Source organism: Numida meleagris, chromosome 2 (genome assembly GCF_002078875.1).
Source record: "Numida meleagris isolate 19003 breed g44 Domestic line chromosome 2, NumMel1.0, whole genome shotgun sequence".
NCBI lineage: Eukaryota > Metazoa > Chordata > Aves > Galliformes > Numididae > Numida > Numida meleagris.
Genome location: NC_034410.1, coordinates 1,315,894 through 1,337,869, shown reverse-complemented (window position 1 = coordinate 1,337,869; position 21,976 = coordinate 1,315,894). Strand labels below are relative to the sequence as shown.

General features: G+C 43.1%; 1 protein-coding gene across 10 annotated transcripts in view; it reads left to right on the top strand.

Annotated features, from left to right (window-relative positions):
- OBSCN (obscurin, cytoskeletal calmodulin and titin-interacting RhoGEF) overlaps positions 1-21,976 on the top strand; it is a 140,488-nt gene that overhangs the window by 4,166 nt on the left and 114,346 nt on the right. For 9 of the 10 annotated variants that reach the window (XM_021389266.1, XM_021389262.1, XM_021389265.1 and 6 more), the window contains exons 2-17: positions 1,227-1,483; positions 3,323-3,598; positions 4,399-4,674; positions 5,651-5,917; positions 6,394-6,663; positions 6,883-7,146; positions 11,009-11,275; positions 11,599-11,711; positions 12,422-12,575; positions 15,262-15,423; positions 16,046-16,150; positions 16,856-17,122; positions 17,723-17,992; positions 18,719-18,985; positions 19,652-19,918; positions 21,321-21,587. In XM_021389266.1, coding sequence (XP_021244941.1) covers positions 1,227-1,483; positions 3,323-3,598; positions 4,399-4,674; positions 5,651-5,917; positions 6,394-6,663; positions 6,883-7,146; positions 11,009-11,275; positions 11,599-11,711; positions 12,422-12,575; positions 15,262-15,423; positions 16,046-16,150; positions 16,856-17,122; positions 17,723-17,992; positions 18,719-18,985; positions 19,652-19,918; positions 21,321-21,587 — 3,749 coding nt within the window. The remainder of the gene's footprint in view (positions 1-1,226; positions 1,484-3,322; positions 3,599-4,398; positions 4,675-5,650; positions 5,918-6,393; positions 6,664-6,882; positions 7,147-11,008; positions 11,276-11,598; positions 11,712-12,421; positions 12,576-15,261; positions 15,424-16,045; positions 16,151-16,855; positions 17,123-17,722; positions 17,993-18,718; positions 18,986-19,651; positions 19,919-21,320; positions 21,588-21,976) is intronic. The other variant, XM_021389260.1, reaches the window with a different exon arrangement.

Here is a 21,976-nt window from a genome sequence, read left to right as displayed (position 1 = left end):
TTGTCGTCACAGGTGAGAGAACATTCTTCAGTCCATCCTTCTTATTTCTGGAATATTTAGAAAAATGATTATTTTTTTATAAGAATATTTTCTATTAGGCGGCGTATTTCTGGAAACCATGACTGGTGTGGTTTAGTTTTGATGGGAAAATGGAGAAAAGAGTCCTGAATATATTTCTCTTTACATCTCCTCTATAAAGCTTTATAAAGTCCTTAGGACACGCAGTTCCATCCTTTAAAACCTTCATGAGTTTCCCTTTGCTGTGGGACACATCCATACACAGGAAGGTTCTAATTGTTCCTCTCCATGCACACATGTTGATACAACTGGAACAACTCTGCAATGCAGCTGATTCTCTAAATGTTTTAAAATGGGGCAACGTGGTGAGCACTTGGGCATCAGCCCAATGTCTGATCACTTTTTATTCATCTTGGAAGGGCTCATTTCATCCTGTGGGGAAGATATAACTGGAAGGTTTTGTGTAGATGAGTGTTTCTAAGGCATCAAGTAGTTGGCAGTTGGGGAAGAAAGTGCTATGGAGGGTCATCCAAGGTTCACTGCCCTACTGTGGCTCGAGTACACTTTGTTTTTCCAACCTACTCTCTGCCTCCTAATTCTCTTGCAAGTGAACTGACTAATGTGTCTCCTGGAGGATGAGGGTATTTCACAACTTGGATGCAGTAAAGAGAAAAGCTAGGCTTTCCTCAGGGCTGGAAGGGAAATAGTGACGAAGTCCTGAACTCAAAGTCCTGGTCTGTCACTCTTTGCTCTGAACAAAATGACCCAGTGCTAATAGCAGAGGCAGCTGTTGGGAACAAAGGAAATGAATGATGTGGGTCTCTGATGCAGCACGGTACATTTCCTGACAGTAGGAATTTGTCAGTTTGCACTCAGCTTCAACCAAAATATTTCTTCCCTTGACTGCAATACAGGGGCTTTAAGAGTCATCCAGGTGATCTCCCAGCTTGCTGCACAGAGATACAAATCTTTTTGTGACAAAGCAACTAAAAGCTTTTAAAGGAAACAAAGGTACAACAAACAGATAAGCAAATGAAAACCAAGAAAATCACCCTCCATGGCACAGTTTCCATGTTCTTTCAGTAGCTTTAGGTGTGTTCTGTCAAGTCAAAGGGGTGGTTTCCCGTAAGCTAGAAGGGCAGTGGGCAAATTCATACCTTGGACATGCTGGATCTTTCTGTCTTCTCAGAGCCAGAAGTTGTATTTACAAACAAGGAGAAGGTGCAGAAGGAGGTGAAAGCTGCACCAACAGAAAATGCCACGCTGAGCTGCGAGGTGGCCCAGGAGAAGAGCGAGGTGAAATGGTACAAGGAGGGGAAACTGCTCACCTCGAGCAAGAAGTTCAGGGTGGAGTCAGAGGGCAAATTGCGTCGGCTGGTGGTGAGCCAGGTGGAGAAGAAAGATGCTGGGGAATACAGCTGCGAGGCTGCTGGCCAGAAACTGACCTTCAAGATTGTCGTCACAGGTAAGACTGAATTACAGTTAATTGTCTGAATTACAGCAGAGGACAGTGAAGTAGAAACTGTAGTTACTCTTCTATGGTGATCCAGTTGCAATAGCCTGCACTGTGTTAATTTTTTTTTCCTGTTCTTTATTGCCTGGATTTGTAGCAAGTGAAGTATTCAGCTTTAGCATGGCACAAAGACCTACCTCAGTCTGTCTGTAGAATAATAATTGCTGATGTAAGTACAACAGAAGTAATATTCAGTGTATTATTCAGATCCCTCCCATGCCTGAGGTCTCAAAGGGTGATTCTTGTTCACTGAAACCTTTAGCTAAAATAAGTCGGTGTGGCGTGACTGGTGTGTATGTTCTGTGTGCAGCCTGTCATGGGAGGAGCAGCAGGAACTCCTCGTGGCAGCACATTGCCTGTTTACTGTGCCTTTAGGTTGGAGGTTGCATCTGGATAGGTGAGTCTGGCACTCACAGTAAGAGTCCTGATAGAGCTGAGTATTCCTGGAGCTCAAAGTAGAATAGATACCTGCAAATCACACACAGGGAACAAAGGAGTGAGTTGGTGAAGCAAAATATATAAGAGCGTGTTAAGAGCCATCAGGATGAGGAACAGAAACATTTTCAGCTGAAATTTGAAAGGAGATCAGTGAAGAGTTGTATGCCCTGAGTGTTCCTGCCATGGGGCATTTCTGAGCACAGTGTTGGACCAACGATGGTGAGCCTGGAAGCAGCTGAGCTAAAATTTCTGCTGGTTATCAGCAGAAGAACAGGACTGAAATGAGAGCAGCTCTGAATGGTGGTAAAAAGGTGAATAATCAAGTAACAGCGAAGCATTTTTTCTTTTTGCACTTTGTTCGCTCAGTTTCTTCTCTGTTCAGTTGCAAAGCATCTACTCATCACAAGAAAACGTCCCTTAGAAGAACCTTTTCTGGAAAACACATGAGTATTTTTTATCATGCACTTTTTTGTTGTAAGATTTCAATCGTGAGAGAGCCATTGAAAAATTCTTTTCGTGCCACGCTTTCAATCTCATTTCTGAAAACTGCGTGGCTGGAATATGTTTTGTCCTTTGCCATTTTGGCAGTGGCACTCATTGGGATAGGTTGCAAAGTCTGCATTCCTTTTCCAATTTGTGATACAGCGTATTTGAGATCTCAGCCTTCTAGGATGCCCTAGCACTTTGCCAGGTGCTAAATCCCTTTTGTCAGGAAAGGTTCCCAGCAATGGGACCTTCAGACCAGGTCTGCTAGGTTCCCAGCCTATTTTAAGCTTGTGATGTCAAAGGGAGCGTTGAAGTTGCTAACATATTTGGGTACTTCGCCAACCACTATGCCAGGCTACCTGAGCACTGTAGGGAGAGCGTATTTCCTTTGTGCCTTTGACGGTCACATTTGTGGCAGTGGAAGAGGCCATGAAGAGTCTGTTGAAGAAGCCAGAAGTACTGTTCTGGGTCAAGAAAAGCGAACTAGGAAGCCACCACTTTTGCTATCACATGTTTATGTGTCTTTGGTGTTTCACCGTGGGTCTTAAATAAAAGGAACTCAGGGGCTTTTGGTCATCTGCAGGACAGGTGTTCTTTGGGAACATTTGGATTAAATACGTTTTCACAGTGACTTGCTACCATGGGGCTGCTATCAAGGACCCTCTTTGTTCCTTCAGTTCCTAGGCTCTTTCCTCCCTAGGTTTGATGTTACAATTTGCTTAAACAAAAGAGTTAATATTCTCTAGTGAAGGCAATCAGTTTTGGCATAAGTGGTAACCTAAATATTTTCCAATCTGCACGTACAAATCTCTAAGATGGTCTCATTTTAATCCCACAGTCAAAATCTTCTTTCTTTTCTGCACTCAGAGCCAAAACCTGCATTCATAAACCAGGAGAAGGTGCAGAAAGAGGTGAGTGCTGTCCTGGCAGAAAGTGCCACCCTCAGCTGTGAAGTAGCACAGGATACAACCGAAGTAAAATGGTACAAGGATGGAAGACTGCTTGCTTCCTCTAGAAAGTTCAAAATGGAAACTGTGGGCAAAACCCGGCGCCTGGTTGTGGAGCAGCTGGAGAAGAAAGACGCCGGAGAATACGTCTGCGAGGCGGCCGGCCAGAAGCTGACCTTCAAGTTGGAAGCAACTGGTGAGCATTCACTTTGGGAGCACTAAGCAGCAATCCATATGGCTTAGAGGGAGACTGGCTGTCTTCTACCCAGTGGGCACGGTGAAGCCACGATTTCCCCTGGAACAACATCAGTGGGACACATCACGGATTACATTCATTCTCCTTTTTAATGTAGCGGTAGCGAGGTGGAAAATCTGGCCGTGGGACATCTTTTGGCTAAGGAAATGCTATGTAGATTTTGTTCGTCTTCTCCTTTGCACACATCATTATCTGATCTGCTTCAGTGACGAGCTGAAAGCAGACATGGGAAGTTCTGAAGAGCAGAGATAGAGATAGGGAGGAAAGTGACTAAGACCCCGCTGCTGTGTGTCCCAGGACTTCCCAGTTCTGTGGCAAAGCATTGTACAAGACAAAGAAGAAGCCAAGAGAAAGGGAGTACAATGAACAGAAAATAGGCCATACTTAGGCCATGTTTAGGATGTTAATACTTCTCAATTAGTTTTAGAATTCTAGAAATGGCAGACGAAAAATTACACAGGTCATTTTGCTTTTAAGAAACACATTTTCATAGATAGCAGATAAAATGCATATTTTAATTTCCATTCCTTTGCTTCTCTTCTAAGCAGAAGCTCTGGATTTCCTGATGGATTGTTCTTTCTTTCCATTCAGCAAAATATTATACTAGCCATATTCCTTATGTTGTAACAGATTATGAATAAGCTGGTATGCAACTGTGAGCCATGGAGAGGGAAACTGAAAACTTCTGTGTTTAAGGATTTGAGAAGTTATTAGTTTTCCTATTTTGATATCTTTCCTAGAACCAGAAGCTAAATTTGAAAAGGAATTTGTCCAGAAGGAGCCTCTCATTGTTCAAGAACATGATAGCATCACTCTGACTACTGCAGTAACACCTGAAACTGCTGTAGTGAAGTGGTACAAAGATGGAAGAGAAATCAAGGCAAGCAAGAAGTATGAGATCAAGAGTGAGGGAGCATCCAGAACTCTGACGGTGAACCTGGCAGAGAGTGCAGACACTGCTGTGTACGCTTGCCAGACAAAGAATGACAAGCAGGAATTCAAAGTAGAAGTGAAAGGTGAGCAGATAGCAGCCTGCAAGTTGTGTCCCTTCCTAACAGCTGCTTTTCTCTCACGGGAGGATGAAGTAGGAACATCAGTCTCTCTCAAAAGCTGTTCCAACCTTCAGACTTGAATTGCTGTTGCAGCTGCTGTGGCATCCCCAACAGAGACCAGAAAAGTCCTTCTTGCTTCCAGAGATCCAAGTTTGTCCTTTGCTAGCCACCTGGGAGATCAAGGACTATGATGGGTTCTTTGCGTGATGTTTGCTCCCCACTGTCATCACACTATTTCTATCTCCTCCTAAAGCAGTTGGTAGAGCGTTGGCAAAGCCTTAGCTCTTCCTGACTCTGCTGAGCATGACAAAGCTGATGAGGAGGACGTGGAATGGGGTTTATGTCCCTTCAGACACATACACTGGAGAAATCTGCAGCTGAGGTGTGCACCCCACCAGCTCCCTTCAGCTATGACTGGATGGGAGTGGTTGCTAGCAGGTCATGATCCATCCAACAAACTGAATGTGTCACATCCCAGATTTCTTTAACACTTTTGGCTGTGTCTCCAGTGACATAAAATACAAATGTGGCTGCTGGGGTTCTTGCATCTGTAAAGATTTTTAATTGTAGTCAGGCAAATTAGACTCTGTTAAAAAATAAAAAATAAAAACAGCAACAAGAGACAATCCCAACCAACCAACAATAGCAACAAAAAACCACCATGTATCTCATCAGGTAGAAGATTAGAAACATAGGAGGGCAAACCCTAAGCCTGTTTAAGGCACCATTCTTACACTGCAGAATGATAATGATAATATTCCATGCCAGTAAAATCTCCCAACATTTCCATCTTTTGGGTTTTTTTCAGCCTACCCTGCCTGATCCCCAAGTCTGTCTTTTTTTGTGTGTGTGCTTGCTTTTTAAAATTTGTCTCAAATAGGTTTTGTGGAACGTATTTCTTAACTTCTACGTTCTCATAATCTTTTTCTTTCCGTCTTAGAAATCCCAGTGAAGTTTGCCAAGAAGCTTGAAGCTGTTAACGCTGAGATTGGAGGCAGTGTCACTTTGACCTGTGAAGTGAGCCATGCCAAGGGGAAGGTGGTGTGGCGCAGGAATGCAGTTGAGATCAAGCCCAGCAAACGTTTCCAGATTCACGAGGAGGGGGTGAAACGATCCCTGACCATAACGGGGATCCGGGCTGAGGATGAGGGAGAGTACTTCTGTGAGTCCAGAGATGACAAGAGCAGCATCACCATCACCCCCAAAGGTATGTGTCTGGAAATGAAGAGTGACAGTGTGGAAGGATCCTTGGCTTTCCTCATCAGCCATGACAGCCCTGCAAAGCTGACTTTATTTGTGTGTTTATGCTGTTCCCTCTGTTAAAAAACAAGTACAAAACTTCACTTCCTCTCTAAATACCCGTGGAACCTCTGTGAAGAGCACTGTTGTTGAGCTCAGGTCCTGTTGTATGTGGGCAAACCAACCCTCGTGCCACATCGAGGCTGGAATTAAGTATTCCAAATATAAGATGGGATTTTTTTCACTTCTTTGCCTCTTTTTTTTCTTGCATCTTTATAAATACAACTTACAGAAGTGAGATGTGATGGTGCATTATGGTGACCACTTACTGCAAGTAATAAAATTTGATGCTTCCAGTAAAATTTTTGACTCTGCTGGCACTTTAAAGGTGCCCGTACCACATCACAAGGATGTGTTCCTAAGTGGTTTCTTCTTCCCCATCAGCTCCCAGAGTGGTGAAATTTGTTACGAGTCTCAACAATGTGGCTTCTGAAGAAGGAAAAGAGGCTGTGTTCAAGTGCACCGTTTCCCCCAGTGATGCTGTGGTCACGTGGTTCAGAAATGGTGTCAAGATCGAAGCCAGCAAGAAATATGTGATCTCACAGAAGGACACAGAGCACAGCCTCACCATCACCGATCTGACTCTGGAAGACGCAGCTGAAATCTCTGCCAATGCTGAGGGTGTAGAAAGCACAGCCAATCTCAGAGTCCGAGGTAAGGGGCAGTAATGCCCCACTGGCAGGCTGTCACTGATGCTGTGTTCTGTGGGTTTTATGTGTCCTTTCCTCTGATCATGGTTGCAGTATGGAATTTTGCTTCCTTAAGTAGAGTTCCCCAGAATGCATTGGGACAGGAGCCACCATTTAAATTCTTTCTAAAAAACTGTTTTGTGGGTTCTCTGCATTCTTACTATTATTCCTTCTCGTTTATCAGAGGCCTCAATCTCATTCAGGAAGAAACTGGAGCCCAAAACGGTTGAAGAGAGGGACACAGTGACCCTGGAGGTGGAGCTGACCAAGCCTGCAGCGGTCAAATGGATGAGGAACAGCATTGTATTGAAGCCCAGTGAAAAAATAGAGATCAAAGCTGAGGGAACAAAGCATATCTTGATAGTTAAGGACATCTCCTTTGCAGACAGGGGCTTTTACTGCTGTGAGAGTCCTGATGACAAGACCCAAGCCAAGATCAACGTGGAAAGTAAGTTGAATGATTGCCAGGTCTGTAAATATACCAGATGGGATTTGAACTTGGATTCAGGTCTCCTCCATTATCATAATGGCAACAGCCACCCCTACTTGCCATGGGGACATGGGGACACAGCCCTGGGCTTGGCCACCAGTCAAATGCCTGGGATAAGGTGGAGGAGAGGGCAGTCTTCCCACCAGCTCTCAGGCATGTCATGTCATTGACCATAAGCTCTTAGCTGATTCTTTTCTTTCTTCTGAATTTTTTTACTCTGGTGCGCTCTGCTTTTTAATTTGTATGGCTGTTAGCAACCCATTTCCTGCTTACCCATCCATTCTTCCCTACAAAGCACATCTTTCAGAGCATCTCTTTGTATTCAGTCAGAGTTAAAAAATCGAAGTAAAAACACGACATCAAATCTATCTATGGATGCTTTCCTTTCAAGTAAGCTAATTGTGTCTCAGCTGTAGCCCTGTACTTCTGTCCCATTTCCTGCATCCTTTTGTCATGATTGTTACAGAATAGATGAGAACAGCATTTAAGCACTTAAGGTCTATCTAATCTTGTCTGCAAAGTAAGACATAAATAATAGGTACGGAAAGACTTGATGGCGGACTTCAAGTACATAAAAGGCTCTTAGAGAGTGGAAGCAAACAATCTGTTCTCCACGCAGAAATAACAGACTTCAATTGCAATGAGAAAGATCCAGGTTATACAACAAAAGAGCTTTTTAATGGTTGGATGGCTGAATAGGTCGTTTGGAGGGGTTTTGAGGCCTCGACCATGGGTTTAAGAAAAGGTTAGTGAAATATCTGTCTGGGACATAAAGAGCAGAGCATGTCCTGGAGCAATGGAGAAAGGCTAGATGATTTTTCTAGGCATTTTCAGCCATACAATTTTGAGATCTGATGGTGTGAGTGCGTTCGTTTGCACTAAATGGACAGGTTGATTTGTTGCATTAGTTTAGACTTTTGTACTAGAATCTCAGCAGTGCATAGACGTTCAGAGGAGGTTAAAGCTTTGACTTCTGCGAAGAAAACAAGCTCCTGCAATTCATCTGCAATCTGTTTTAGCTGTGGATTAGCTTCGTAGTTCCCTTCCGTGAGACTGCTCATACGGACCAAGTGCTTAACTTCGACTCTTACTCCAGGATTTTGGGCATATTATTCACGAAAACAGCATGAATAATTGCGCCAACAATTCTGCCCACCAATATGCAGCTTTCCTCCTTTTGAAAGGATTTATGCTTGCAAATAAGCTGGGCATGGGGAAATCACTGGCAACAACCCCGTTAATTCTCGTGAAGCTCTAATTTTTTGACTTTGGCCTTTGCTTCGTGATTCTGTGCACGTGCCCTGTAGCTAAAGCCTGGATTTCCTTCCCAACACCTTCCCAATTTCCTATCCTTACTTAAGTTATTCCACTACACATCTCTCTGCTGGTATAAGAGCATTTTTATTTTGCCCCTTCTCTGAGGCAGCAGCTGGAAAGGGCGAGATGAGGACTAGGGTTTGTTATTTTTTTTTGCCTAAGAGCAGACTGGGAATCAAAGATAGCAAAAATTGATGACAAACTGTCTCATACAGAGCAGGGTTTGTCAAATCACTTGCATGCACTGTTAGGACAACTTCATCATCAAAATATTCTGGGCTGTCAGTTGTCACGGAACTCTGCTTCAGTTATCACTTCTATTGGCAGTTGCTCATCTTTTCTCCAAACTGAATAGCTGTAGAAAAAAAAAAAAAAGCAAGCCGGCAAACAAGCAAAACAACTCGCAGACATTAACCTCCAGCTGATAGGCAATGTTAATCTTTGGGCCAACAGAGATTGGAAAATACGAAGACCTTCAGAGGCTGCTTTAATTTGTAAATTTGACTCTGATTGTGTCAGTTTCCTTCCAGCAAGATGATAAAATCAGTCAGGTAGGAAAGGACCACTGAGATCCCCAAGTCCAACCCCAACCCACCCCCACCATGCCTACCAACCACGTCCCTCAGTGCCGCATCTCCATGGTGCTTGAACACCTCCAGTGACTGCGATGTATGAGCACGGTTGCTTCAGTTGTATGAGTTTTTAGACACTGGTTGTTGTTATAGCCGAGTGTAAAAACAAAATTGATGGAACAGTGTCTATACAGGAAGCAATTGGCTGTCCTGATAGCTGCCAACTGTGTTATTACAGTTTTACACAAGGTGTGTCATACAAGCTTGCGTGAGTCTGATTTTAAAATTTCCTGTTCCAATGGAAGGAGAGGATGTTGGTACTAGATAACTATGGGATTTGTGCTCTCCAGATATCCAACTGCAGTCACATCTCATATGCTTATTGTCACTACAGAAAATAGCTCCTCTGTAGATGAACTGTGATAGTTTCATTCAGTGGATGAAACTCTAAGTGATCCAAGGTGAAGCGTGATCCAAGGTGAAGCATGATCCAAACTGGAATTTGGCTAGTTGTAGTAGAAAATTCTTGTGATCATCCAAGCCTTTGTTATGAGATGCAGCAGGAAAGGGGCAGTGTACAAAAATCTCATTCAGCTGTTTTTATTTTAAATGCAAGTCCTCCATCTAACGTGGCATTGAGCTCTTACACTGATTTGTGGTAGAAGCAAGACTATAACAGCAGAAGACTAAATTTATGTTCCATATCTCTTGTCACTTAAGCAAATATTTGAATACATTATTTTCTTTGGATATATTAGAGCTCATATTGAGGTCGGCAGGTGTTCTTTAAATGCGTGCAGTCTGGCAGTGTGGGGAAATGAACTGCTATTATTTGCTGCTGAGCTTTAGGCTAAGAAGCCTGATTTTAGAGGAGTGTGGGCTTCTTCTCTTTTCCTCCTCTGTTCTTTTCCTCCTCCTCTGTTCTTTTCCTCCTCCTCTGTTCTTTTCCTCCTCCTCTGTTCTTTTCCTCCTCCTCTGTTCTTTTCCTCCTCCTCNTGTTCTTTTCCTCCTCCTCTGTTCTTTTCCTCCTCCTCTGTTCTTTTCCTCCTCCTCTGTTCTTTTCCTCCTCCTCTGTTCTTTTCCTCCTCCTCCTCTCCTGCTGGTAACTGAGGAATAGCTATGTGAGAACCTATTGCTTTACTCCACTATAAAAGACACTTAATCAAAAGACAAGTGTGTGTTCTAAGCTTTAGATGTAAGGAGATCCTGGAAACATCAGAGCTACTCAAGCCCAGAGTCTGGCTGAATGTTTTATTTTCAGTTATGATCCAGAAGAGATGTTTAAGTAAAATAAATAAAGAAGTCATGGGTAAATTGATGCTTCTTGTGAAACACTTCTAGGCTTTCATCAGGGAAAAGCATAATTAGGCCAACTAATTATAGCAGAAGTTATACCAAGAACATGAGTATGAATTTTAAATCTCTTGATACGAACATAAATTTTATCTAGTTCTACTATTCCCCAAATGTTTATTGCTTTACGACAAGAAGAACTTTGTGAAAGTATTGTTTTTTTCAGACTTGTGTGCAGTAGAAGTGGGGTAATATCTAGGAGTCCACTTGAAATGTTTGTCTGTGGCCGATTTTTTCCAGCTGGAAGGATCCATTTAAGCAGAACACACGTGGATCTGGTTATGAACAAGTTCTCTTTTTTGCAAAGGTTTTTGTTTAATTGGCAGATTTTGTACCTGGGGGAGGAAGAGGGAAGTAACTTATTTTGGAAGTCTAGATGCTGTCCAAGCATTCAAGGCCAGGCTGGATGGGGCTGTGAGCAACCTGGTCTAGAGGGAGGTGTCCCTGCCTATAGCAGGAGGTCGGAACTAGGTGATCTTAAATGTCCCTTCCAACCCAAGCCATTGTATGATTCATTCTATGCTTCTGTTTCTCAGCTGCTGGTGTGAGATCTCCAACTTGTCCCTGTTGTTTTTCAGTGAGGCAGATCAAGCTGGTGAAAGGTCTGCAGCCCCTCGAGGTCTCTGAGAAGGGGACGGTCACCTTTCTGGTGGAGGTGTCCCATGAGGATGTGGAAGGGACTTGGCAGAAGGACGGCGTGAGACTGAAGCCTGCACCAAATATCACGATGGGCGTCCAGGGGAAGAAACATTCACTGACACTTTCTTCTGTGACTCTTGAAGATGCAGGGCTCATCTCCTTTAAAGCAGAAGGCATTCATTCTTCGGGGAGGCTCACTGTGACAGGTACTGGTTGGTGCGGGACGTGGTTATCTGTTCCTGTCCCAGGTTACTTTAAGAGCACAACCAGCTTTCTTTGCAACTGCAAAGAATGTTATGCACTGGGCCACTGCCACCAGAGTGAACCTCAAATATCACAAGGATTGTTGTAAAATCATTGTCCCGAGCACAAGTAATGATAACATGCTCAAAACAATAGGATTATGTTGTTACTTACAAGTTATATTAAACATGGAAAGTAGGCACTGCCTATTCATTATTCCTCATGCCAGATGCTCCTAGAGACCTCATTCCCTACTTAACTCCACATCCCTTTTTTTGTTTCTCAGAATTGCCTGTGAAAATCAGCAAACCATTGGCAGACATTAATGTCACTCAGAAGGACAAGGTCACATTCGAGTGTGAGCTGTCCAGGCCCAACGTGGATGTCAAGTGGTTCAAGGTACAGCACGTAATATTTTCATTTCTGACTTTTCTGGAAATGAATGAGAGCCTTTAATTTCACTTCCAAGGGATGTGAGTCTGAGCTTTTGCTTTACAGCTTTTGCATTGCTCTCTTTCCTTTATGCTCATTTACTTGCCCACATCAGCACTCTTTGTTGTTATATGATGGGTTCATTTATCAGGTTGAAATTTGTCTTGAGTTTATAGTGAAATCCTGAGGTCTTGTTGCACATAATGTTGGTAGGAGTACAGTCTTGATCTTCAGTTCTCACATAGAAATTCTCACCCAGGATTTATAGCCTCGTTGTGAAGGAGTTTCAAGTTTTAAGGAAAAAACCTCACTTTTCTTTGCACCTGACAGTCTGAGAATTTGCTCAGGCACTTTGTGTACCTTCCTGGGCCTCAGCTGCTTCTTCCCTTACATAGGGGTAACGTCATTTCTTCAACTTAATGTCCAAATAGGCTTGTTGCCAAACCTCTGCAGTGCTTTAAGCTGTCAGAGGTCAGCCAAAATTTCTGCGTGTTCTACAGCCATTCCTACATGTGGAAAACATTGCACTGTGCTTAAGTTTCAGCATATGTTCCAGTAAGCACAGTTTCATTAAGTCCAGGGAGGCAGGTGAATTAAGCACAGATCTGAAGGCTCCTTTTGCTCAGTGCAGAGATGGGAGGACTGATGGAGATCTGACTTGGCGTTTTCCCTTCTAGGATGGGAAGGAGCTCCGGCAAAGTAAAAAAGTGGGCATTACTTCCCAGGGAAATAAGAGAAGTCTCGTTATTCACAAGTGTGAATATGAAGACCAGGGAACCTACACATGTCAAGCAGCTGAAGACAAGACATCAGCAACCCTAAAGGTTCACGGTATGTTTAACTGAAAGAGGAAATAAATCCTATTGCGATATTTTGCTCCACAGCAAGCAATGCTTCATGGGCAGTTTGGGCATTTCTTGGTTACTTATTTTGGATACTTTTCTCTTCTTAGCGAGAAAAATACTGACAGAGCTGTTGTGTGCTTGTTCTACCCTTAGAGGAGTATTTCTGGGAGAAGCGCTAATTGAGTTTTCCATCTACTAGAAGTGATGTATGTTCTTTGGAAATTAAATAGTATTTCTAGATCAGCAAATTAGCAAATACTGGGCAGACTGGCACGGATCAGGGATTCAGTGTCTGGCATGCCTGTGGTTTGGTTCAGCTTCTGCCATTGCCACAGAAGGACTTTGCCTGAATACAAACTGGGCAGTCCCTGGGTACAATCTCAAGACTTGCCATACTTTTTACAAGCGTAGTAAATGCTAAAGAAAACACCATGGTATCTGACTGCCTCTCTTCTTTATGCTCAGGACAGATCTTTCCCTCCATGTGTTGCACTGGTTAAATGCCAGATGTAATTCCTCACCAGGCTCTGAAGCATCAGACCGGTTACTGATCACACAGGTCTGTTGTGTCCTGGCAGATGCCATCTTCCAAAGGGACATCTGCAAAGATGCTTTTTCTTATTTCTTACTAGATGCTGTCCTCATGTGGCCGCTTGGGTTCAGTGTTAGCAGTCTCTTCATGAACATCTGTCCTGTTCCATTACTTTGTTGAACTCTCATTTTCTTCCTCAGTTTGCAGCTGGGATGGGTTGCTGTTTCAGTACTGGGTGGTTTATTCAGTACTGGGTGGTTTATGCAGGAACTCTGCTCCTGAGGTTAATCCAAGTTCTATCCAGGCCCTTCAGAAGGAAAGGGCAGTGATAGCACAGAAATATGGACCGGTTCTGACAGAAATAAGCACAGACCTGCAGAGTTAAAAGGGATTGTGCCACGTTCAAGAGATGTTGAAGCAAAGGTATCTCCTAGGTAAAACTTGTGGCTGAGATTCCCCACACATTCTGGGCATGCAAGCAAAGGAGAGACTGGGGAGCATGCAGAGAAGCATATGAATGAGACAGGTTTATAGTGACACAAGAGTTTGTAGAGTTCTATCTAGTTCTCCTTGGCATATTTTGGAAAATAGAGATGAAGAGATTGGTGGTAACCAACATGATGGCTTCACCAAGGGCAAGTTATGCCTGACAAACTTGGTGGCCTTTTATGATGGAGTAACAGCATCAGTGGGCAAAGAAAGCAACTGACATCATCTACCAGGATTTGCGCAAAGCGTTTGACACTGTCCCACATGACATCCTGGTCACCAAATTGGAGAAAAATGAATTTGATGGATGGACCACTCACTGGATAAGGAATTGGCTGGATGGTCACACTCAGAGGGTTGCAGTTAGCAGCTCAATGCTCAAGTGGAGACGAGTGAGAAGTGGTGTTCCTCAGGGATTGGTGTTGGGACAGATGTTATTTGCCGTCTTTGTAGGTGACGTGGACAGAGGGATTGAGTGCACCCTCAGCAAGTTTGCAGACAACACCAAGCTGGATGGTGCAGTTGACACACTAGAGGGAAGGGATGCTATCCAGAGAGACCTGGACAGGCTTGAGAGGTGGGCCTATGCCAAGCTCATGAAGTTCAACAAGGTCCAAGTGCAAGGTCCTGCACCTGGACTGGGGCAATCCCAAGCACAGATACAGGTTGGGTGGAGAATGGCTTGAGAGCAGCCCTGAGGAGAAGGATTTGGGAGCGTTGGTTGATGAAAGATTCAACATGAGCCAGCAGTGTGTGCTTGCAGCCCAGAAGGCCAACTATATCCTGGGTTGCATCAAGAGAAACATGACCAGCACATTGAAGGAGGTGATTCTGCCCCTCTGCTCTGCTGTCATGAGACCCCACCTGGGGTACTGCATCCAGTTCTGGGGCCCCCAACACAAGAAGGACATGGAGCTGTTGGAGCAGGTCCAGAGGAGGGCCATGAGGATGATCAGAGGGCTGGAGCATCTCCCCTGTGAGGACAGGCTGAGAGAGCTGGGGCTCTTCAGCATGGAGAAGAGAAGGCTCCAAGGAGGCCTTATAGCAGCCTTTCAGTGTTTGAAGGAGGCCTGCAGGAAAGATGGGGAGGGATTTTTTATAAGGGCTTGTAGCAACAGGACAACGGGAAATGGAAGAGGGTAGATTCAAACCAGATATTAAGAAGAAATTCTTTACTATGAGGGTGGTGAGACACTGGAACAGGTTGCCCAGTGAGGCTCTGGATGCCCCCTCCCTGGAAGCATTCAAGGCCAGGCTGGATGGGGCTGTGAGCAACCTGGTCTAGAGGGAGGTGTTCCTGCCTACAGCAGGGGGTTGGAACTAGATGATCTTAAAGGTCCCTTCCAACTCAAAACATTCTATGATTCTATGATTTTTCTGCCCTTAATGCATCTAGACAAGTTTTAGAATAAAAGAGATTCTAGCTTCCATGAAAACTATTTGCAGTGAGCTCCACTGTAACTAGGAAGTCTATCTGTAAGTTCAAGGGCAAAATGTATTTACTGTGTTGAAGAGAGAAACCACTCGTGAAGGGATGCTGGTTTAGAATGAAATGTAATCCCATTTATTTTCCATGCAAATATTTATAAGGTAAACACGCTGCACTCAGCTCTGGAGACACCCTGACAAATATCTCTCTACTGTTCCACAGCTCGAGATATCAAGATTGTTAAACCACTGGAAGATGTGGAAGTGAATGAATATGAGAGCGCATCTTTTGTCTGTGAGATTTCACACGATGAGGTTCAAACCCAGTGGTACAAAGATGACAACAAGCTGAAGGCTGACGACAACATTAGAATGCGTCAAGAAGGTAGGGTGTAAGAGGGGGAGCTTTTCCCTGAGTGGGGGGTGGGTTGGAGAACAAGCAGAAAGAACATCTGAAATCAAGTTAAGAAGGTTCAGCAGGGAGTTCCCCTTTTGTTTTGGGATTGTAGTTAGGCTGGAACAAGGGACATGGTGAGAACTTCACTGTGGGAAATGTGATGTTATCCCACCGTCCCATGCTGCCAGCAGCGGGTAGGAAATCAGTGCAATTATTCCCAAAGTGGGGGTGAACGGGGCAGTCAGTTCACCCCTCAAAGGAGTTTCTGTCTGATAGTGAGAGGAATCCTTCTGTCTCAAGTACTTTACAGATGACAGCGGCCGCATTCGGTCAGTCCTTGGAGAAGCCGTGTTCAGATGATGCTTTGACGGGGATGTGGGTGTAGGGGCATGGGTGGCTTTGCTGCCATGAGAACAGGCAGTGGTGCTGTGAAACCAGATGGATGGTGCACAGCCTGGCACTGTGCCTCAAGCTGTGTGCTCACAGGAAGCAGTGTGTGGTTGTGTGTCTGTTCTCCAGGGCACGGTTTGGTGGGGATGGGTCGGCAGTTGGACTGGATGATCTTAGTGGTCTTTTACAACTTTAGTGACTCTGTGGTTTTCTGCTTCAGGAAAGACCTACTCGCTGACTTACACACGTGTCCAAGTCAAAGATGCAGCAGAAATCAAATTTGTAGCAGAAAAGGCAGAATCTCGTGCCCATCTTACAGTTAAAGGTAATTATGCTTTAGATGACAACTGTGCTTAAATTATCCCATGTTATAAACCAATTAATATCATTTGCTTTAATGTCAAGGAAGTTAAACACCTGGACTTTTCACACAAGTAAAAACTCCTGCCTACATTTCTGCCTGTGAAATATCCACCTTGTAATTCGGGATTTACTTCTGTTAAGTAAAACAATTTCTTTTCTCAGGAGGTTGATTTTCTGCCTCTAGACTTTAGATTCATGTTTGAACCTTGAAGGATAAAAAGAATAGCTTGACTGTTTCTTCATTTTCTCTTGCTGTTTGAAAAGAGCACAGGTTTTTTTTATATATAATGTTAAGCTTGAGTAGAGAAAGAGAGTAGAGAGCTTGTGATAGAGAAAGAAAAGGAGGACATTTGAGTTAACACACTTCTCAAGAGCTCAGGAAATCTGAGTTCAGTCCCCAGCTTTGCCACTGCATTACCGTACAGTATTTAGTAAATTACTCTTTATCTTTGAAGTTTGGCCATTCAAGTGGTAAAATAGGGATGACAAGTCTTCTTTTCATTAGCTCTTTATTTGCTGTGCGTTAAATCAATGGCTTAACAGAGTGTCACCATCCAAGTAACCATCCATAAAAGAACTATTGCTACTGGGTTTTTAACTGGCCTTTCACAGAAACTGTGCCGATTATTATATATCTTTATTTGTTTGTTTGTTTCACTCTTTTTAGAGCTGCCTGTAAAAATTGTGAAGCCTCTGCGAGATAAGATTGCGCTTGAAAAACATCGGGGATTCCTGGAGTGCCAGGTGTCTCGTGCCAATGCCGAAGTTAAGTGGTACAAAAAGGATGTTGAAATTCACCCTAGCGACAAATATGAAATTGTGAGCGATGGCGTGTATCGGAAACTCATCATCAACGATGCAGACTATGAAGATGAGGACACATACACTTGTGATGCCTTTGATGACAAAAGCAGTGCTCATTTCTTTGTTGAAGGTAAAAAAAAAAAAAATAGTGAAATTCAGATAGACTTACACAAAAGCCATTGTCATTTACTTTGAAAACACAACGCTAATTAAATAATTATTGAAATTCAGTAGGTTTTTTTTTTTCCAGAAGTCCATTGATATTGCTTCCTGTTAAGATTATCAGGGCAAGAACATCCTGGAAAATGAATATATGGTACTTTCTCCTAAGTAGAGTTGCTAAGTTTGAGCTTCAGAGAGCTTTACTGGGAGAAAAGTTGTTCAGAGAAAAGTTGCTGCAGTCAACCAAAGTCATTATCAACATCTGGGTTTCAATGAACCTCTATTCCATTTTATAATGTCAGGAGTTTGATATCAGGATGGGAAGGTCACGGTTTGCTTTAGAAATTGGACGGAGAATCAGAAGATCTGGGTTCTCTTCAGGTTGTCAAAGTCTTATTGTCTGATTTATTAACAGCAACGTGCTTTTTTTAAAAGATTTTTTAAGGCATTTTGAGCTGATGCAGTGTTTATGCTCAGTAATGCTGGCATGAGTGAGCAGGGTGATAATGTAAGGGTTTTTTTCATGCTTTCTAAATCTCTGCTTTCTCTCATTCCATCCTTCACAAAGAGCAATCCATTAATATAGTAAAGGAGCTGTGTGATGAGGATGTGACTGAGCCTGAAGAAGCCAAATTTGAATGTGAGATATCCATCCCATCTGTGAAACCTCCCAAGTGGTATCTACGTGGAGAAGTCTTACAGCCTGGCAGAAACATTATCATGCAGCAAGAAGGCACCATCCACCGACTGACAATACTGAAAACCAGTACTGATATGACAGGCACCATTCAGTTCTCAATTGGCAAATCAAAATCCACAGCAAATCTGCTCGTTAGAGGTAACGTGACATGTCCTAGCTTGGATTACATCATGAGGGATTGTCTCTCTCACACTGTCTGGGAAGTAATTTTTCAGAGATAGTTTTAATGTTCAGTCTTCCTTGCCTGGGGTCTTTGAAATATCATGTGTATACCTGGAAGGTCTGCTTCATTCCCAATTAAATGAGAGAGCTATGTCTCAGTAAGGGATCTGTTTGAATAGGAGTGATGTGCTTAGTATTCAGATCCACAGAGCTAAGCTATTTTCCTTAGCTATACCAAAGAAGTCAAAACAGGTGAAATTTATTGCATTTCTGAACCAGACGAGTTTAAGTTCGATAGCACATTTACTTGATCCACTTTGTCATTGATTTGACCTGGAACAAAGATTCCAGGCTTTTTATCTTCTGTTGTCCCATAGTAAGAGTCTCCATTCACATCCTGAAGTCCTTGTTTTGTCTTCAACTCACTCTTATTTGAATGAAATCCTCGATTAGAGACCAAATCAAGAAGCACTGGACAAGAACTGGACTGTGCCTTTGGTAGATAATATCCAGTATTATTTTATAGAAATGTAGTCACTAGCATTCCCTTTAGATCACCATTTGTTTTATCTTCAGAGTAATTCACAGAGCTGTTGTGAACATGGGCATACATAAAATGAATTGGCATGAAATACTTACAAGAAACTTTCCTCTTCTTCCAATTGCCCTCATCCTTTCTTCTCTTCCAACCCTGCTTTGCAGATTACCATATACAGATCACCAGGAAGATGGAGGACAAGACAGCTTTGGAACGCCATTCAGTCATCCTGTCCTGTGACTTCAGGCCTTCTCCGAAGGTTGTGAAGTGGTTCAAGGGCCACACACCCATTGAGCCCTCTGAGAAGTACAAGATTAAGAGGGATAAGTATTCAGCAGAGCTTAAGATTCTGAAGCTGAAGCCTGATGATGCTGGTGTGTACAAGTGCAAGGCAGGAATTGCAGAGACTGAGGCCACGCTGACAGTTGAAGGTATGAGCAGGGAGGGCTGCCTCTTGCATGTCCTTGTCACCCAGGATTTCTCTTCGTGAGGTTGATTTCTACAGTTTTCCCCTGCTAACTTTATATAAACGTATAATCTTCACTAAGCTATTTGTATTATGTACTGTGCAGAAATTATAATGCACTGAATTCAAACATTTGCATTCAATTGGGTTATGCACACACAAGGGCAGTTTCTGGGTAAAGTGATGGGATTAGACAGAACTGAACTTGTCTTTCTTTTCCTGAGACACATTATTTTCCATTTTGTCCAAGGAACTGAACCCTTTAAAACTCTTTGATAATTCTAGGTAAGAATGTTGGGTTGTTTTAATGTGGATTAAGCTGTGACAGACCTCTGATTTTTGGTGCACGCCTGTAGTTTTCATTTCCACTGGCCACTGTGTCAGCTTTTAGCTGTTGTTCGTTATTGATAATGGTCATAGATTCATAAAATAATTGAGGTTGGAAAAGACCACGAAGATCATCTAGTCCAACCAAGCACTATGAAACCCTTTGGCAGGGGGCTTGGAGCTTGATGATCCTTGAGGTCCCTTCCAACCCAAGCCATTCTGTGATCCATTCTATGATTCTATGAAATCTATACACCACTGGTTTATAGTAACAGTGGTAACGATGCGCCTTGTTTCCCCACAGCCCGCAATGTGGAAGTAACCAAACACCTGCAGGACGTGGAGATTGAAGAAGAGAGCTCTGCTGTCTTCTCCTGTGAGCTGTCCCATGATGACGAGGACGTGGAGTGGTTCCTGAATGGCACCCTCCTTTACACCAACAATTTCAATGACATCAAGAACGTTGGCAATTGCTACACTCTGACAATGAAGCAGGTCAAGCCTGAGGACGCTGGCACAGTGACAATGAAGTCAGACAAGGTGTCAGAGAGCGCGCGTCTGAAGGTGATAGGTGGGTCTGATTGCACCTCTCCTGGATGTGAATAAGAGATGTAAAGGAGCTATAATTTACCATATCGTGCAGCAGTCCTCCTTCTAAACCTCACCTCTTTGGGGTGACAAGTGATCGGGGGCTTTCTTCCAGTGGAAGGTTCCATTGTAGCACATGAATATCAACAAAGGACGATGGTTTTGGTCTCCTGCCAAAGCATTCCATTGCTCTTTATCATCCTTTTGCTTAACATAAGAAGAGTTTCATGAGCAATTTCTCTTACTGCTTCAACAGTATGTAATGTAAATGCTGTTGTCTCTAGGGATTTATGACTACAAGGAGCAGAGCTTGTGTTTACCTCCAAGAGTTGGGCGCAGCTTTCAGTTTATCTGTTCTTGCATGGCACCGATTCAGCAAAAAGAAAGCAATTTGCTGCCGTTCTTAATATGTTTTAAAGTTTGGTCCCACAACTTAATTGCAGAGGTTTGACAAATTCTCATGTGTCACCTAGGCCATAGCAAGTTGCATGCTGAATCTGGTGAGTTCCTTGGAATTCCTTGAAACATGAGATAAAAATTTATTTAGAAACATATCTGTACACGCACGCTCAGGTAACTTGTAGTGATTTGTTGCCCTGAGTTATCTCCATCATGTATCTGTGTTGATTCATAATGCAAACATCAGTGGGAAACATTCTGAGGCATTCTGTCCAAAAGTCAGTCTGATATCTTGTAGGATATTTCTTGTAGGAAATAGAGTGATCATTCTCTGTGTGTTTTGCCTCCTGATATGGCTAATGACCAGGCTCTGAGCAACCTGATCAAGCTGTGGATGTCCCTGTTTATCACGGGGACTAAATGGCCTTTAAAGGTCCCTTCCAACTCTAGGGATTCTGTGATTCTAATCTGCTCTCCCCAGCAATTTAGCTCTTTTACTCTGTCCACTCAGAGTTTGAAGGATTTCCTCTTCCTCCTTTCTTTTATATTTGGTGAAAATTTTTCCCTGTATAAACATCTTATGCATTAAATGTATTTTAAGATAGATAAAAGGAGTCAATGAGACAGAGCAAAAATGTTCAGCAGCATATCCTCTTACTGCTGCTGCCTGCTGCATGAGTTCTGCTTTGTGAGAGGGCAGTGCCAGCTCTCCAGCTTCAGAAGAGCTGCATCCCAATTACTTTGCACAGTATGAGTCCCCACCCATGGCAATACAGGCTGCCTCTCCTGTTCCCTGTGTTCTCCCTCTGATCAGTTCAGAATTCCATAAAACTCATTCCATCGTCAGACTTGAAACCACTTTATGTTCTGTATTGGTGTCACCAGTATTGGTAGGGGTTTATTGATTCCTCTTTAGAAATCTAAAAGCAACTGGAAATGTCTCAACTTACATATCCTGTTGTCCTGTGTTGCCTGTTTAATTTCAGAGAAGCCTGCTGTCTTCCTGAAGTCCTTGGATGATGTTTTTGGTGAGGAGCGAGGTGTGATTAAACTGGAATGCGAAGTCTCCAAAGAGAAGGTCAAACCAGTTTGGAAAAAGGACGGCTCTGTGCTCACTTCTGGCAACAAGTATGAGCTGATACAGTCTGGGAAGACCCTATGCCTCCTTATCCATGACCTCGAGAAGGCAGATGCAGGTTTATACACCTGTGATATTGGCACTGATGTTGCCAAGTCAAAGGTCGGCGTTCAGGGTAAGTACTGGTGCCAGTAAAGGTGCACTGAAAATACATTCAGGTTGGTCATTATGTCTTACACCCATTCCCCCATGAGCCTTAATGGCCTCTACAGTAAAACAGTGTTACTGGAATTTACCACAGTGATGTCTGGACAGTTCCCATTGCTCTTGTAAATGAGCATATCATTTAAATATTATTACATATTATGTAAATATCATGTAAATATGTCTCATTTTTCCATGAAAATCACTGAACGTGTCAAGAATGTCCTGGAAATGTTTGCTTTCTAAATGTCCCTAAAATGGAGAAATCCGCCCAGAAGAGCAACTGATTTCTCAAAACAAACAAAGCAATAAAAATCCATGCCCCAAAAGAAAACATCTGCAATCAAAAAAAAAAAAAAA